At 42.6% G+C, this 18,775-nt stretch overlaps 1 protein-coding gene across 4 annotated transcripts; it reads right to left on the bottom strand.

Moving 5' to 3' along the window:
- Nucleotides 1-315: 315 nt before the first annotated feature.
- On the bottom strand, nucleotides 316-11,067 carry trip6 (thyroid hormone receptor interactor 6). Of its 4 annotated transcripts, none has more exons than XM_041867750.2 (11): nucleotides 11,010-11,067; nucleotides 10,319-10,363; nucleotides 7,253-7,460; nucleotides 5,242-5,366; nucleotides 4,846-4,956; nucleotides 4,053-4,640; nucleotides 3,809-3,905; nucleotides 3,491-3,660; nucleotides 1,529-1,707; nucleotides 1,205-1,325; nucleotides 316-1,037 (listed from the first exon to the last, which is right to left on the bottom strand). In XM_041867750.2, the coding sequence occupies exons 3-11, from the start codon at nucleotides 7,449-7,451 to the stop codon at nucleotides 906-908; spliced, it is 1,722 nt and encodes a 573-aa protein (XP_041723684.1). In that variant the 5' UTR covers nucleotides 7,452-7,460; nucleotides 10,319-10,363; nucleotides 11,010-11,067; the 3' UTR covers nucleotides 316-905. The 4 variants fall into 4 exon arrangements, with proteins under 4 accessions (XP_041723684.1, XP_041723683.1, XP_041723685.1 ...); XM_041867749.2 differs by lacking the exon at nucleotides 11,010-11,067 and adding an exon at nucleotides 10,543-10,884; XM_041867751.2 differs by lacking the exon at nucleotides 11,010-11,067 and adding an exon at nucleotides 10,713-10,884.
- Nucleotides 11,068-18,775: the final 7,708 nt, after the last annotated feature.

The raw sequence follows: 18,775 nt of genomic DNA, 5'->3' as shown, positions 1-18,775 counted from the left end.
TTTTCATGCGAGGCAGTTCAGCGTTTTGATTGACTTTAGTGGTATACAAAAAATATATATGTTCCATTATCTGGACTGGTCAGATACCCCTAAGCCAGGAAGATATAGTCTTCCTCATCATCATTTTCCTACTCTTCCTCAATCCTCATCATCATCACCTCATTTTCCTACTTATCAACGTCATCGTCAATATCCATCAATCATTATTTTCCTTTATAGAGCTCCTTCCATGTCCCCCCTATGTCTGGCGGGATAGTGTGAGACATAGTGTGGGACATGCAGGATTAGTGTGAGATGAGCAGTGGTGGTGGGGGGGTTGGGTTAGTGCAGCCCCTGCTGCCTGCAGGTCAGAGGCTCTATACAGTACTGGTATGTGCTGAGGAGTAGGGGACAGGGCGTAGTGGATAGGGAGTAGGGAGTAGGGGTAGAGGATACAATATAGAGGATAGGTGATAGCTAGTATAAACCAGAGGACAAGGATTAGGGAATAGTGGATAGGGAATAGTGGATAGGGAATAGTGGTGGAACTTGTTGTCAATCCATGTTTCAATACCCTGTCTTTAACCTGTAATCATGTATCAATAAACCTGGTCAAGTGAAATTAAATAATGACATCATATTGAAGACTGTGAGACAGTTTAAGGTTACAGGGTACTACTGATTCCACAGCATTGGGCATCTGAAGAATGAAGATTGACTATATGAGTATGAAAAAGTAGAGTAGGGTGAAGTTGCCCTTAGAAACTGATCTAGAGATAGTTTAACATTTCCCCCCTTGCGGTTAAGGTTATGATTTGGAGAGGGGTTAAACTGGTCTCAGATATATTCTTTAGGGCAACTTCTACCCCGGAGCAGGTGAAAGTAATGGAAGGATTGCAGGGTCAGAGGTGACGTCCCCTAGCTGGTTAGCAGTCAGTGGAGATTTTGGCGGAGAGGTCCTGGATGCGGCGGGCGCTGCAGCCCTTACACAGGATGTGACCGTCCAGGGGGTAACAACCTCGCCCCTCGCCCTCAGAAGACAGGAGCAAACCACACTCCTGGACAGAGAAAACACAGGGTCAATCCAGGAACACTGATTGGGTTAAACTGAATGGCCTTTGTACATCTAATGTGATAGCCTGCCAAACTGGAAACGTCATTCAACTTGAGCGAGCTATTTTACTAACAACGACATGCACTCATGAACATTACTACTACTACTCACCTCACACACATAGCAGTTGACGTGGAAGCTGCGGTCCAGCGCCACTATCCTGACTGTCTCCTCCTGTCCCGGTTCGGGCATGATGGCCTGGCCACACACTGAGCAGCGGGGGGCAAACTTCCTGTTTAGGACAGGAAGCAGGACGTACCAGATCAGAGGGTGGGACACGAACATCACAGTCAGATATAATAATCTGTCTAGTAGAATCACGTCAATGGCTGAATGTTATCTCAAGAGACAAAAGTGAAATGGGAGACTTGTGCTAGTTAAAAAAAGTACAGGTAGTATCTGGCCCTGAGATACTCCGTTTGTTGAGCTGCTGACCTGTGGAAGTCATCTATGCAGTGAATCTGGGAGGTGGCGTCCACGGTGAAGGGAACTCCATCCAGGCAGCAGCCACACACCACACAGTTGAAGCAGCGCGGGTGGTAGGCCTTGCCCATGGCCCGCAGGATACGGTCCAAGATGGGCTTGGAGCACTTAGAGCAGCGCTCTAGGGTACTCTGAGACGGAGAGGGGCAGCACAGGTTCAGACAGAATAGTGTGTGTGTGTGTGAGAGATAGTGCCAGTGTGATTACCGAAATGTTGGTTATTTTTTGTTTTTTAAACAACTAATTGACCAACGTCGGTTCAATTATTGGAATTCCATTTTGGGTTTTTATCTTCTGTGAGCTCAAAGCGCACATTCCGCAGTTTCTCTAGAGATAAATCAAATCAAACCCGAACTGAGCGATGTAGTATGGAGTTGTAGTTTCCAACAGGCCAATATTCCACATCACGTGTCAAACTCATCCCACGGAGGGCCGAATGTCTGCAGGTTTTCGCTCCACCCTTGTACTTGATTGATGAGTTAAGCTCACTAATTAGCAAGGAATTCCCCTCACCTGGTTGTCTAGGTCTTAATTGAAAGGAAAAACCAAAAACCCGCAGACACTTGGCCCCCCGTGGAATGAGGTTGACACCCCTGTTCTTCATAGTTTAGCACAGAAAACATGGTAATTTACTACAATGACCATAATCCATTGCACGCCTACTTGTCCGGTCTGTGTGTTTCTTTTACGCCTGCTACGGTAGGTTAGTGTGGAGCAGACACAGAGAGAAGAGACAGACAAATGTGTGATCGAGAGGGTTTAGAGAGCAGTTGCTTCGCGAGGTATCTCTACCTGAAAATACATGATCTAAGTGACTGATAGTTGGTATTCAGCAGTCATAAAAGGTATGCCTTATTTACTTTGAAGAACTACTAAAATAGTGATTTTGTCAGACAGCACAGGCAGCAGCTCTATAGAGATGAGATGATGACTTGGAATGAAATAATAAAGTCATCAAATATGATGAACTGCACATAAACTACTCGTTTCAAGTCCTGCCACAACATCTCAATTGGGATTAGGTCTGGACTTTGACTAGGCCATTCCAAAACTTCAAATGTGTCACTTTTTAGCCATTTTCATGTAGACTTGATTGTGTGTTTTGGATCATTGTCTTGCTGCATGACCCAGCTGCGCTTCAGCTTCAGCTCACAGACAGATGGCCTGACATTCTCCTGTAGAATTCCCACAAATGCCGCTGAGTTAAAGCAGTTCTTCATGGAATAGTGGGCCAAAATTCCTCCACAGCGACGTGAGACTGATCAACAACTACAGGAAGCATTTGGTTGCAGTCATTGCAGCTAAAGGTGGCACAACCAGTTATTGAGTGTAAGAGGACAATTACTTTTTCACACAGGCGAATTGGGTGTTGCATAACTTTGTTGATGAAATAAATAAAAAAGTATGTAATTGTTGTGTTATTTGTTCACTCAGGTTCCCTTTATCTAATATTAGGTTTTGGTTGAAGATCTGATAACATTCAGTATCAAAAATATGCAAAAGTAGAGACAATTTGAAAGGGGGCAAATACTTTTTCACAGCACTGTACACAACAACTGAAATATTTTATTAAAGTAAAGTAATGTGACTAAATGATGGTTAATAACTGATAACGGGAGTAATGGGAAGTCATTACCATCATGGGAGTTTTATAAATTGTTTTATTATGTGTTGCAGCATTCAACCCACATAATTCATGTTTTTATTTTTTTATTATCGAAATAGAAAATCGTGATTCTTTTTTCATAATCGAACCGAAACGACCTCAAAAAGCACTTACGGTTCAGCACTAGTGAGGGTACTACTAGTGAATCCAATAGATACGGAGCAGGATGGAGAGATCAACTGATGAAATCAGGGAATACTACTAAAGAATTTAGAACAAAAAGAGAAGGAGAAGGGCCAGCCACTCACAATGTAACAGCTCTCGCAGTAGCTCTTCTTGTCCAGGGCATAGAAGGGTTGTCCCCGGAGACGGGCGTGGCAGGTGATGCATGTGAAACACTCCACGTGGAACACCTGCTCCATGGCGATACAGCCACTGCCGTCGCCAAGCACATTGTCACCGCAACGCGCACAGCGACCTGATAGTATGGAGGGAAAGGGAGAGAGGAGAAAAGATGAGACTAGGAAGATATGAGATTTTTACTTTGTAGCCCAAGGGGAAATTAAGATGTAAATAACAGTGCAGTCAACACAAAGGACATACAATTGTTAGAAAGAGAGACGTACCAAAGTATTCCTCTGCAGGTGGGTGATTCATGTCATACACCAACTTCTTAGTGAGCCGGTCCAACTCCTCCTCTTGCCTCGGAGCTGCTGACCCCTGCTGGACAAATATGATTAATTATTTTCCATTCAGATCAGTGAAACCAAGAGACTGAGGATACAAGTATTCTAAAAGGACCATACTTTAGAAGAAGCAGCGGAGCATGCTGTAGAGTAGATGATATCTGAACTCTACAGAGACACTCACCTTGCTGGGCTGATAGGCAGGACTTGGGGCCGAGCCTGACCCTGATTGGTGAATCTCCGGGCCCCTCTTGGGCGTGGGGCCCTGGTTCCCACGCCCTCTAGACCCCCCGGGGATCTCCTTGTAGGCCCCATCACAGTGCAGCTCCTGGGCTTGGGATGCGGGATGGGGAGGGTACCAGCCCTGGGGGCCCGTCTGGTTCTGGGGTGGGGGACGTGAGGTGTGCTGGTGGGGTGGAGGAGGGGTGTAAGCCTGCTCGGCTTGTCTACCAGTCTGGGAGTAGGTGACAGGCTGGGCTGTTTTTACCTGGACGCTGAACCTCGGGCCAGTAGGGGTGGAAGAGGTGGTGTAGGAGGCAGGAACGGGCTGGGGGTAGGGTTTGGAGACCTGGGCGTAGGTGTAGTCTGGCTGGGGGGAGTACTGGGGAACCTGGTGGGGATCACTGGGGTATAGGGGTGCTGGATGGTACTGGGACTGGGGATGAGGGGGGTAACCCATGGACGGCCTGCCCTGAGAGGGTGCTCCTGGCTGGGTTGTAGGTTTGTAGCGGTCCCCTGAGATGTGTTTGTTGTAAGGCACGTTGTCGTACAGCTGTGAAGGGATGGAAAGGAACCATCAATTATTTTTTTGCCTTTTTTATTTAAATGAATTACTGTGACTAACAACCCAGGCGTAAACATCCAGAAGAACCTGTGATACACTTTCAGCCAGATATGATTTAAAAAATAAAGTTAGTAATATATTATGTTTCTGGGGAATCCTTTATTCCTCACATGTCGTCAGTCAGGTAGCCTACCTGTGTGCTGTTCTGTGGATGGCTGTCCAGATCGGCCAGCATGCAGGTGAGAGAGTCAATCTCTGCATCGATGTTGGAGTGGCGTCCACTCGGCTTCTCAGGTCCACGATGCTGAAATCACAGAGTAGGATCACACACAAAGTTGCATGCCTTTATAACATTTCACAACAGGAGATAGATAGATAGATAGGTAGAGCAAATGTAGTCTCATTACTTTTTTATTAGAATATTGGATATGAGCAATGTCATGCTCCATGACAATAATCATAACTAGTCTATCTACATGCAATTAGGTTGAAAACCTAACTAATCTGGAAACCACACTGAACATTGTGGCGAAATGGAGCAATAATCAGTGTGGATTCCAGGCTACAAAACCAATGATGTCCCACCTACCATTAGCTCATAGCTGTCCATGTGAGGGTTCCGGGAGCGGTCTTCTTTGGACCCGTGGTAGTAGTGCTCCTTAGATTTAGGGTGAAACTCTGGGTCCTCTTGGTGCTGGTGCTGCATGGGCCCACCTTTACAACAAATATGACACAGTAAACTTTACATTTACAAACAAGAGTAGATGACCATAATGTACATTGACATAATCACTTTTTTTCATCAATATTGTGCCAGTTCTAATCACCAAAGCCTTGGAGTACTCAATCTTGTGTCAGGTCTAACACTCTTGAGCTACAGTGGGGAGAACAAGTATTTGATACACTGCCAATTTTGCAGGTTTTCCTACTTACAAAGCATGTAGAGGTCTGTAATTTTTATCATAGGTACACTTCAACTGTGAGAGACAGAATCTAAAACAAAAATCCAGAAAATCACATTGTATGATTTTTAAGTAATTAATTTGCATTTTATTCCATGACATAAGTATTTGATCACCTACCAACCAGTAAGAATTCCGTCTCTCACAGAACTGTTCGTTTTTCTTTAAGAAGCCCTCCTGTTCTCCACTCATTACCTGTATTAACTGCACCTGTTTGAACTCGTTACCTGTATAAAAGACACCTGTCCACACACTCAATCAAACAGACTCCAAACTCTCCACAATGGCCAAGACCAGAGAGCTGTGTAAGGACATCAGGGATACAATTGTAGACCTGCACAAGGCTGGGATGGGCTACAGGACAATAGGCAAGCAGCTTGGTGAGAAGGCAACAACTGTTGGCGCAATTATTAGAAAATGGAAGAAGTTCAAGATGACGGTCAATCACCCTCGGTCTGGGGCTCCATGCAAGATCTCACCTCGTGAGGCATCAATGATCATGAGGAAGGTGAGGGATCAGCCCAGAACTACACGGCAGGACTTGGTCAATGACCTGAAGAGAGCTGGGACCACAGTCTCAAAGAAAACCATTAGTAACACACTACGCCGTCATGGATTAAAATCCTGCAGCGCACGCAAGGTCCCCCTGCTCAAGCAAGCGCATGTCCCGTCTGAAGTTTTCTAATGACCATCTGGATGATCCAGAGGAGGAATGGGAGGTCATGTGGTCTGATGAAACAAAAATAGAGCTTTTTGGTCTAAACTCCACTCGCCGTGTTTGGAGGAAGAAGAAGGATGAGTACAACCCCAAGAACACCATCCCAATCGTGAAGCATGGAGGTGGAAACATCATTCTTTGGGGATGCTTTTCTGCAAAGGGGACAGGACGACTGCACCATATTGAGGGGAGGATGGATGGGGCCATGTATCGCGAGATCTTGGCCAACAACCTCCGTCCCTCAGTAAGAGCATTGAAGATGGGTCGTGGCTGGGTCTTCCAGCATGACAACGACCCGAAACACACAGCCAGGGCAACTAAGGAGTGGCTCCGTAAGAAGCATCTCAAGGTCCTGGAGTGGCCTAGCCAGTCTCCAGACCTGAACCCAATAGAAAATCTTTGGAGGGAGCTGAAAGTCCGTATTGCCCAGTGACAGCCCCGAAACCTGAAGGATCTGGAGAAGGTCTGTATGGAGGAGTGGGCCAAAATCCCTGCTGCAGTGTGTGCAAACCTGGTCAAGACCTACAGGAAACTTATGATCTCTGTAATTGCAAACAAAGGTTTCTGTACCAAATATTAAGTTCTGCTTTTCTGATGTATCAAATACTTATGTCATGCAATAAAATGCAAATTAATTACTTTTAAAAATCATACAATGTGACTTTCTGGATTTTTGTTTTAGATTCCGTCTCTCACAGTTGAAGTGTACCTATGATCAAAATTACAGACCTCTACATGCTTTGTAAGTAGGAAAACCTGCAAAATCGGCAGTGTATCAAATACTTGTTCTCCCCACTGTACGTATTAACTGACTTTTGATTTTCATTATTGACAATAGTTTATCACAGGTTTTCATTAGAGCAAGGTTTCACACAAGACACAAGCCCAGTGTTATGTAAGGCCCACCACCATGTTCCTACCTGTGGGTCCAGTAGCCATGTACCTAGTGGCCATTCCTCCTCCTCCTTTCTGGTCATAGACCCCATACTTGGGCCGGGGGTCCGAGGAGACCTTCATGGGCGGCTGTCTGTACATGACTGGCCCGGAGTGGGACGTCTGGGGAACAGCTCTCTCTGGGCTACCCAGAGTCCTTGGCGGCAGCCAGGTGGGACCGGACATGTCAGGGTTCTGAAAAGAAGGAGGCCGTCATGATTAAACTGTTATATTGTAAAACTATAGCAGAACAATTATTTTCCTGTATTTATGAGGCTTTTATAAAAGAGTAGATGCAGTGTCCTATTTTGGTTGCCACACCAACCTACATTATGTGTGTATATTTACAGTTGAAGTCGGAAGTTTACATACACTTGGCTTGGAGTCATCAAAACTCGTTTTTCAACCACTCCACAAATGTCTTGTTAACAAACTATAGTTTTGGCAAGTCGGTTAGGACATCTACTTTGTGCATGACACAAGTAATTTCTCCAACAATTGTTTGTTTATAGACAGATTATTTCACTGTATCACAATTCCAGTGGGTAAGAAGTTTACATACACTAAGTTGACTGTGCCTTTAAACAGCTTGGAAAATTCCAGAAAATGATCTCATTGCTTTAGAAGCTTCTGATAGGCTAATTGACATCAGTTGAGTCAACTGGAGGTGTGCCTGTGGATGTATTTCAAGGCCTACCTTCAAACTCTGTGCCTCTTTGCTTGACATCATGGAAAATCAAAAGAAATCAGCCAAGACCTCAGAAAGAAAATTGTAGACCTCCACAAGTCTGGTTCATCCTTGGGAGCAATTTCCAAATGCCTGAAGGTACCACGTTCATCTGTACAAACAATAGTACGCAAGTATAAACACCATGGGACCACGCAGCCGTCATACCGCTCAGGAAGGAGACCCGTTCTCTCTCCTAGAGATGAACATACTTTGGTGCGAAAAGTGCAAATGAATCCCAGAACAACAGCAAAGGACCTTGTGAAGATGCTGGAGGAAACGGGTACAAATGTATCTATATCCACAGTAAAACGAGTCCTATATCGACATAACCTGAAAGGCCGCTCAGCAAGGAAGAAGCCACTGCTCCAAAACCTCCATAAAAAAGTCAGACTACGGTTTGCAACTGCACATGAGGACAAAGATTGTACTTTTTGGAGAAATGTCCTCTGGTCTGATGAAACAAAAATAGAACTGTTTGGCCATAATGAACCATCGTTATGTTTGGAGGAAAAAGGGGGTTGCTTGCAAGCCGAGAACACCAACCCAACCGTGAAGCACGAGGGTGGCAGCATCATGCTGTGGGGGTGCTTTGCTGCAGGAGGGACTGGTGCACTTCACAAAATAGATGGCATCATGAGGAAGGAAAATTACGTGGATATATTGAAGCAACATCTCAAGACATCAGTCAGAAAGTTAAAGCTTGGTCGCAAATGGGTCTTCCAAATGGACAATGACCCCAAGCATACTTCCAAAGTTGTGGCAAAATGGCTTAAGGACAACAAAGTCAAGGTATTGGAGTGGCTATCACAAAGCCCTGACCTCAAGCCTATAGAAAATGTGTGGGCAGAACTGAAAACGCGTGTGCGAGCAACGAGGCCTACAAACCTGACTCAGTTACACCAGCTCTGTCAGGAGGAATGGGCCAAAATTCACCCAATTTATTGTGGGAAGCTTGTGGAAGGTTACCTGAAATGTTTGACCCAAGTTAAAAAATTTAAAGGCAATGCTACCAAATACTGATTGAGTGTATGTAAACTTCTGACCCACTGGGAATGTGATTAAAGAAATAAAACCTGAAATAAATCACTACTATTATTCTGACATTTCACATTCTTAAAATAAAGTGGTGATCCTAACTGACCTAAAACAGGGAATTTTTACTAGGATTAAATGTCAGGAATTGTGAAAAGCTGAATTTAAATGTATTTGGCTAAGGTTTATTTTAACTTCCGACTTCAACTGTATGTCACAGGTAACCACTGGAGTGGAAACCAAGAGATGCTTCAAACTGGGTTTCCTATGGCAACTCACACACAGCGGTTTAATAATAGGCTCATGGTTGAGAAGCAGGAAGATAGAGCCATTCCCAACCATAAGGGGAATTCCAGCGGACAGACACACCAGTTCCAAAGCGTTAGCCAACACACACACACACAACAACAACAAAAAACCTCACAGGTGCAAGACCCTTGGCTTGTTCCCCCATTACCCCTGGGTCTTTATCCATTACAATAGTTATTGTCTCTGATGTTTACACTCAACTCTAAATGATCCCAAATGAAGTTGCAGCGACTAAAACAAGAGAGAAAACGTCTGTAATGATATGTGTCTCTGCTTCAGCACCTGGACTGGTTCACAACAACACATTACACAAAGCAGTGGAAGAAATACAAAAAACGGACAGAGAAGTTACAGCTGTAAGGATGGGACTGTGATTAGGCCTACAGTCTGATTATTAGGCAACAAAATGATTCACAAAACTTTGACCATGACAGCCCTTTATGATGATCATCATTAGCATCTATACCTTATATCTTCCTAAACAACCAAATGTATTTAAAGTGCATTGCATTACTATGTTCACTATAAGTGAATGACCAGTCAGAGTCGACTGTACTGCAATGGAGTTGTTGTCCCTCCTTCCACCGACCTGATTTAAACCTTCTAAATCCGGCTGAGCACACACTCAAATCCGAGGATTGGTGGGCCGGAAAATTAATCACAGCGGCTTTATAATTCCGTTATTAAAAACAATTGTTTTAAGTCTTTCGGGTGGATTGTAAGACCACTAGCCACACATATAAACTATAACAACTAGCCAACTTGATATCAGTTGCCTAATCATGATAGGCCACTTACGATTTGAGCGAACTGTCAAACGTGAATTGAAAGCTCGAGCACGCTAGATACATTGTTGCGGCAATGGAAACGCTACATTGTTGCAATTCTAGACTACTAAACTTCCGCAATGAAAACAATAACACTACTGCGATTGGGAAGTATTGTGGGCTATGAAGAAAAGGCTAGAATGACGATTTCCTACCTCTTAAAATCCCGAAGCCTTCGGTCTTCTCGTCTTCATACTCATCTACAAACGAAAAACATTTCACAGTGTAGCGACAATTAGGCTATTTGGGTCAATAGCCAGATCACATGCAATGTTAAATCGTATAGGCCTATTGCACTGCACCTTTCTAAACGATACAAACATTGCTTTGTCAAGTTTTGCTGCGGCAAAGAAAATGTGTAGGGTAGTTCTAGACAAACCTATTTATGTCCAGAAAAGTACAATATTTTTCGGATTTAATCAACAACAACAAAAATCCTATAGCGTAAGCCTAGGACTATCCAACGGGCAGTTACACTAACGTCTACATGCGAGATTAATGCAGGGCATATTGCAACAATTAGCCTAACTTAATTATATGTTTGTTTACTTGTTTGTAGAGATAGCTGGTCTACAGCGTCTCGACTAGGGTACACGATCCGCCTACTACGAAGAGAATGCTACACAAACACGCGAAATTAAACAATTTCACTTATTTAATTTGTTTTTCAGAGAGGGTAGAATAAAACTCGCTCATAAAAGTAGGCCTACATTCTTTTGGGGTGTATTCATTACGCCGATTCTGTTGCAAAACCTTTGCAACAGAAACCGTTTGGTTCTTAAACGGTAAACGGTTTCCGTTGCAAGACCTACTGAATACACCCTTGGTCTAGATTCAGTAACTTACTTTCTCATGGATCCCGCGTTTGTCACAGGCCTCAGCGCCACTCGTCATGGCATTCCAAATGTGTGACGTAGCCCTAGCCTAGCGGTCGTGAACTGCGTGGAGGACCATTTATTTTATTTTATTTTATTTTTTATTTAACCTTTATTTAAGCAGGTAAGCCAGTTGAGAACAAGTTCTCATTTACAACTGCGACCTGGCCAAGATAAAGCAAAGCAGTGGGATAAAAACAACAACACAGAGTTACATAAGGGGTAAAACAAAACATAAAGTCAAAAATACAACAGAAAATATATATACAGTGTGTTCAAATGTAGCAAGTTATGGAGGTAAGGCAATAAATAGGCCATAGTGCAAAATAATTACAATTAGTATTAACACTGTAATGATAGATGTGCAAGAGATGATGTGCAAATAGAGATACTTGGGTGCAAATGAGCAAAGCATCCCCAAACCATCACACCACCACCACCATGCTTGACCTTTGGTATGATGTTCTTACTGTGGAATGCAGAGTTTGGTTTTCGCCAGGCATTACTGGAACCATGTCGTCCAAAAAGTTATACTTTTGAATCATCTGTCCATAGAACTTTCTTCCAAGAGTCTTGATGATCATCCAGGTGCTTTTTGGCAAACTTGAGTCAACTTTTTGGGTCCCATTATGCCTGGCGAAAACCAAACACTGCATTCCACAGTAAGAACATCATACCAAAGGTCAAGCATGGTGGTGGTGGTGTGATGGTTTGGGGATGCTTTGCTGCCTCAGGACCTGGACGACTTGCCTTAATAGAAGGAACCATGAATTCTGCTCTGTATCAGAGAATTCTACAGGAGAATGTCAGACCATCCGTCTGTGAGCTGAAGCTGAAGCGCAGCTGGGTCATGCAGCAAGACAATTATCCAAAACACACAATCAAGTCTACATGAAAATTGCTAAAAAGCAACAAATTGGAAGTTTTGGAATGGCCTAGTCAAAGTCCAGACCTAATCCCAATTGGGATGTTGTGGCAGGACTTGAAACGAGCAGTTCATGCTTGAAAACCCACACGTCACTGAGTTAAAGCAGTTCTGCATGGAAGAGTGGGACAAAATTCCTCCACAGCGACGTGAGAGACTGATCAACAACTACAGGAAGCATTTGGTTGGAGTCATTGCAGCTAAAGGTGGCACAACCAGTTATTGAGTGTAAGGGGCCAATTTCTTTCTCACACAGGGGAATTGGGTGTTGCATAACTTTGTTTATGAAATAAATATGTAATTGTTGTGTTATTTGTTCACTTATGTTCCCTTTATCTAATATTAGGTTTTGGTTGAAGATCTGATAACATTCAGTATCACAAATATGCAAAAGTAGAGAAAATTAGAAAGGGGGCAAATACTTTTTCATAGCACTGTACCTGCTGGAGCGCATACGAGGGGTGGGTGTTGCTATGGTGACCAATGAGCTAAGATAAGGCAGGGATTTGCCTAGCAGTGATTTATAGATGGCCTGGAGCCAGTGGGTTTGGCAACGAATATGTAGTGAGGACCAGCCAACAAGAGCGTACAGGTCACAGTGGTGGGTAGTATATGGGGCTTTGGTGACAAAACGGATGGCACTGTGATAGACTACATCCAATTTGCTGAGTAGAGTGTTGGAGGCTATTTTGTAAATGACATCGCCGAAGTCAAGGATCGGTAAGATAGTCAGTTTTACGAGGGCATGTTTGGCAGCATGAGTGAAGGAGGCTTTGTTGCGAAATAGGAAGCCGATTCTAGATTTAACTTTGGATTGGAGATGCTTAATGTGAGTCTGGAGTTTACAGTCTAACCAGACACCTAGGTATTTGTAGTTGTCCACATACTCTAGGTCTGACCCGTCGAGAGTAGTGATTCTAGTTGGGTGGGCGGGTGCCAGCAGCGTTCGATTGAAGAGCATGCATTTAGTTGTACTAGTGTTTAAGAGCAGTTGGAGGCTACTGAAGGAGTGTTGTATGGCATTGAAGCTTGTTTGGAGGTTTGTTAACACAGTGTCCAATGAAGGGCCAGATGTATACAAAATGGTGTCCTCTGCGTAGAGGTGGATCTGAGAGTCACCAGCAGCAAGAGTGACATCATCGATATACAAGGAGAAAAGAGTTGGCCCAAGAATTGAACCCTGTGGCATCCCCATAGAGACTGCCATATGTCCAGACAACAGGCCCTCCGATTTGACACATCATGCATGACAAGTGTTTGTCAGACAATTTTCATTAGCCTACTGTTGATCTGTAATTGAAAAAAAAATGTGAGCTATAAGGTCAATAGGCCTATATGTATTTAAAACATAGTATAGCCTAATTAAATGTTTTCTATGCATGGTGTTAAGTTGCGTCAATTCAAATCTGGTATTAGGAACAAAAGAGGTCAATACACGTCTTCTAAAATAGACTAGTATTTTAATTAATGCAAACCACTTCAATGGTAAATATGATGTTCGTATATACGGGTCCACTGAAATACCACGCAGGGCACTCAGAGAACTAAGCCATTGTTATGAGTTCTTCTTAAAATACTCTGACAGAGATAGTTCCCGCTCCCTGCTGGCCAATCAGAGTAGAGACTGAGCGTGGTTTAGACTTACTCAGCCAATCATTGGCGCACAGGCTGGTCCCAGACCCTTGGCGCTCCACTGTTGCACACTGTTGCCAGGCATAAGTTTGTTATCATCACAACCTGTAGAGTCATCACCCATAGACACTGTTCCCCTGTACCTACGTCCTTGGACGGTTCACAGATCACAAAGAGGCAGTGTTCGTGTCTGTGAGAAATACAAGTCTTATCTCTTCCTACCCCCTAACGTTCCTCACATGAATCACAGCTTGTTATGTGAAACAATTTATATCAGTACAGTACAAACCCATTATGTTTAATCATTAATGCATTCCTTCTAAGCTAGTCATTACATCTAGATCCCCACAATGGTCAACTCACATTTCACAAAGAAAAATAAACCACATAATAACAAATTAATCTTAATTTGATATCCATTTAAAATGCAAAGGGAAATAGGACCTACATTTCTCTATTCAGTGACTTCACCAACAACGTTAAATTGACATATTAGTCATTTAGCTGACGCTCTTATCTAGTGCAATTTACAGTAGTGAGTGAATACATTTTCACTCACTACCACAACCCTGGCGTTGCAAGCACCATGCTCTATCAACTAAGCAACACCTGACGTAATTGTAGTGAGAGAAGATTGCGACAATAAATAAATATGCAGCTCCAAAAATTGTTTGGTGATCAAGAATATTCACTGTTTACTTTGGAAACTCACCAGCAATGGGGCAACAATTACTAGCATAGGTCTACTGGTCTTTAGGTATGTAATAATTGCTTGATATTGATAATTTACTTACGAAGCTTGCATTTGGAATTTGTTGTTAAAATCTAATATTACTGTGGCGAAGAAGCACCATAGGCGCTGCTCTTCACTTGCATTCTCCAAATTCCCGCCATTGGAGTGCTTTTTTTCTCTTGTTGAAATATTTGCTGTTGCTTTCACATGTTTAAATGCATAGGTACTATGTGGTAAATCTATATTCCATCTAATACTACAATAATTGCTAGCGTTTCATCATTCCATTACCTTACTGTTTATTGCAACACTTAGACATTTCTGTTTCATATTTGATAGGCCTACGATACATTTTCATTTCATAGCCAACCATTTCGTACCATGCTCAGAGTGGGCGCGATGTTTATAGGGCACATGAACATTCGCAAAACTCATGAGGTAGAAGTTATGTTTATTTAATTTAATGTATAGTTTCCTTTGTTCATATTTCCCGGGTTATGACAGATTTTTGTTGTGCGCAATAGGAGCGCGCAAGGCGCACATAGAAACAGGCTAGTGGTCTGCGCTCCAAGCTTTGGAGTCATAACGTTGAGTAAGAGAACATTATTGTTCCATGTATGCATGGTGTTGGAGGAATATCATTAATAATCATTAAGTCTGATTAAGACGAATGTAACAATGGATGTGGAAATGGTCTTTTACATTGCAGAACCAGTCTATTGGTTGTAATTGCCAATTGGTTAATTGTATGCTCCTGCAGGATGGGGGCCAAGTGCTTATTATGTAGGCCTACCTGTTTGAGCTCCAATTAGACAGATTCAATTTGGTTTCTCAGATAGGACAGGTTAAGCCTGATACAGAAGTTATTTCTTTTGGGCTATTACCAGTGTATATTTGGTCAATCTACTTGTATATTTTGTATGATATGGCGCTTTCACCATTGGATCACCAAGACCTGTAAATAAATCTACACTCTGAGCACTTCAACCTGCCTTGCCTTCTGCTGATTTCATGCCCTTATGACTGCTACAAGGTCCCCATTTTACAATTACATAGGCTAATAAAATATGTTGTAGACAAAATAATGAAAAGGGCTGTCACATAGCCTCGATAAATAGACAAAGATTTGTAGTTGAACAAGTCGTTGCGTGTATAGTAATTTTTTTTTTTACTTGACTTGAGACTTGACTTTAACTTGTGACTCGACTTGACTTGCGCTTTGAATGCGCGACATGGACTTGACTTGAGTCTTGATAAGTTCTACTTGGGACTTGACTTGACCCAAATAATAGTGACTTGGTCCCACCTCTGATCTTAACCATTTCAATTTCTTTCTTGGTCATTTTGTTTATTGACTTGTGACAGCTTTTTTTTTGTTGCTTTGCCAAGGACTACTTGCACCAGTAAAAACAGCATTTTCAGGTACTTAATCATTGTAAATGTTAAATGTGACATATTCTGCTATAAAAAATCTATAAAACATGTGATTAACTGTGAGGTCTACCTATTATACAGCGCCTTGTCACTCACATTTTACAGCTTGCTGTTGTTGGGCCTATTTTGAACTTCTGTTTCTCTTATGAAAGACGACTTTGACCTCACTTACCTCACTACATTTCTGCTGCTTCACCCTCTTTTAGCAACAGATGATTCAAAAACCTTGTAAGCTGATTACTGCACAGTTGGGTCATATAAGGACCTTGAGTAGCTAAAGCGTCACATACTGCAGCTTAACATTCCTACATGTCATTCAATTCGTTGGTGGGTGGGCCTGCAGAAATGTGGGTCGGGCAGAAATTGAAGCACTCAAATCATCAATGAATTATCATTAGAAGCATATAGGCTCCTTACTACTGCGTTATGTACTCGATCGCACACAAACCATTTAACACATGTATCATTGTAACACCTGCTTTCGCAGAGCAAACAGTCATTTATTGACAATGTAAATTCATGGCTCTTGCATTTCACAATCTGTAATATGACAGTATTTTCTAATATGAACCAATTAATGTTGATTTATGAGTGCTTTCCACTTTTCCCAAATGTTGTATTTACAATGGTGTTTGTTCTTCGCTGGTTGCCCTTTTCTTGTGGCAACATCACAAATCTTGCTGCTGTGATGGCACACTGTGGTATTTCACACAATAGATATGGGAGTTTATCAAAATTGGATTTGTTTTCAAATTCTCTGTGGGTCTGTGTAATCTGAAGGAAATAATGTCTCTAATATGGTCATACATTTGGCAGGAGGTTAGGAAGTGCAGCTCAGTTTCCACCTCATTTTGTGGGCAGTGTGCATATAGCCTGTCTTCTCTTGAGAGCCAGGTCTGCCTACAGCGGCCTCTTTCAATAGCAAGGCTATGCTCACTGAGTCTGTGCATAGTCAAAGCTTTCCTTAATTTTCGGTCAGTCACAGTGGTTAGGTATTCTGCCACTGTGTACTTTCTGTTTAGGGCCAAATAGCATTCTAGTTTGCTCTGTTATTTTGTTAATTCTTTCCAATGTGTCAAGTAATTATCTTTTTGTTTCTCATGATTTGGTTGGGTCTAATTGAGTTGCTGTCCTGGGGCTCTGTGGGGTCTGTTTGTGTTTGTGAACAGAGCCACAGGACCAGTTTGCATAGGGGACTCTTCTCCACGGTTCATCTCTCTGTAGGTGATGGCTTTGTTATGGAAGGTTTGGGAATCACTTCCTTTTAGGTGGTTGTAGAATTGAACAGCTCTTTTCTGGATTTTGATCATTAGCGGGTATCGGCCTAATTCTACTCTGCATGCATTATTTGGTGTTTTACATTGTACACTGAGGTGTATGCAGAGTCTCAATTTGGTGTTTGTCCCATTTTGTGAATTCTTGGTTGGTGAGCAGACCCCAGACCTCACAACCATAAAGGGCAATGGTTCAAGTATTTTTTGCCAGATCCTAATTGGTATGTCGAATTTTGTGTTCCTTTGGATGGTGTAGAATGACCTTCTTGCCTTGTCTCTCAGATCGTTCACAGCTTTGTGGAAGTTACCTGTGTCGCTGATGTTTAGGCCGAGGTATGTATCGTTTTTAGTGTGCTCTAGGGCAACGGTGTCTAGATGGAATTTGTATTAGTGGTCCTGGCAACTGGACCTTTTTTGGAACACCATTATTTTTGTCTTACTGAGATTTACTGTCAGGGCCCAGGTCTGACAGAATCTGTGCAGAAGATCTAGGCGCTGCTGTAGGCCCTCCTTGGTTGGGGACAGAAGCACCAGATCATCAGCAAACAGTAAACATTTTACTTCTCTCTTGGGTCCCACCAATAAGCATGATAGAGGACTCGCTTATCTCCCCAGACGCTGCTTCAAAGGAAGCTCTTTTTAAATGTTTTGCTTTATTGTTTTTCATTGCACTGCTTCTCTGTTCTTTTTTTTTCTCATTCCTGCCCCCATCCCACCATCCAAAGGGGACAAACAAGTAGACCCCTCCCCAGACTCCCACCTCCCTCCCTCCCTCTCTCCCCATCCTCTATTCTCCTCTGTCCGGATAGTGCTTACAGCTTGCCCTTATATGTCCAGAATGCTCTGCAAGCACAGGAAGACACAGTTTATATGAATCTGTGTTATTGTTTCATGCACTTGTCAACACTTTTGCACCAGCTATTGAATTAGACTGTCGGTGCTTTAGTATCAACACTTGCCTTTTAAGGTATGCAGTAAATAAGGTATTTCCCCTAAGCAACACATGCGACAGCCCAATTAAGGGTTTCCCCTGAATTGCATGATTTGTGCTCATGAAGCAGAAGCCAAATAGGAAATATAGTAAAACTTAGAACAATTAATTGTCAAATGCATTATGAAAAATATGCATAATTAAAATATTTTAGAGTTTTCTTTAACTTGAACTATGTCTTGTTTTTTTTATTTTCAACGTATCTTGACCTTTGTCCTTGATTATATAACCACAATGTTACTGTACAGATGTGATGTTTCACCCAACCACTGTTTAGTCCTGTACAGTATGAAAATGATAACCATAGCACACTACAATAACTACAACACTGCAGACGAAAGTTTTGATTTACACATGGGCATGGCAGTGGACACTGACAGATTGGGTGAAACAGGGAAGTGTATTAGCTTAGCACAGCCTTGCAAACTGGACAGACTGAATGGCTTCCGCCCATTGGTGAACCTGATTAGTAATGTTCTCACTTTTCCTCAACCGCCCCCCTCTTCCGTTCCTCTCACAATGCCTGGAAGTATCCTAGACTTAAGCTACATCTAATTCTCAGTTTTCTTAAATGTTGTTTTTCTTTTTTCTTCTCCTTTTTTAATAAGACACAATTGATCCGGCCTCCATCAAAAAACAAATATAGCACAAGGACACACACACACACACGCACTCAACACCCTTCGTAAAACACTATGCTGCTTCCGGCTCGCATTTAAACACAGGGTTTATACCCAAACATGGCCAT

This window comes from Coregonus clupeaformis, chromosome 39 (genome assembly GCF_020615455.1).
Source record: "Coregonus clupeaformis isolate EN_2021a chromosome 39, ASM2061545v1, whole genome shotgun sequence".
Classification (NCBI taxonomy): domain Eukaryota; kingdom Metazoa; phylum Chordata; class Actinopteri; order Salmoniformes; family Salmonidae; genus Coregonus; species Coregonus clupeaformis.
This window is presented reverse-complemented; position numbering and strand designations above follow the sequence as displayed.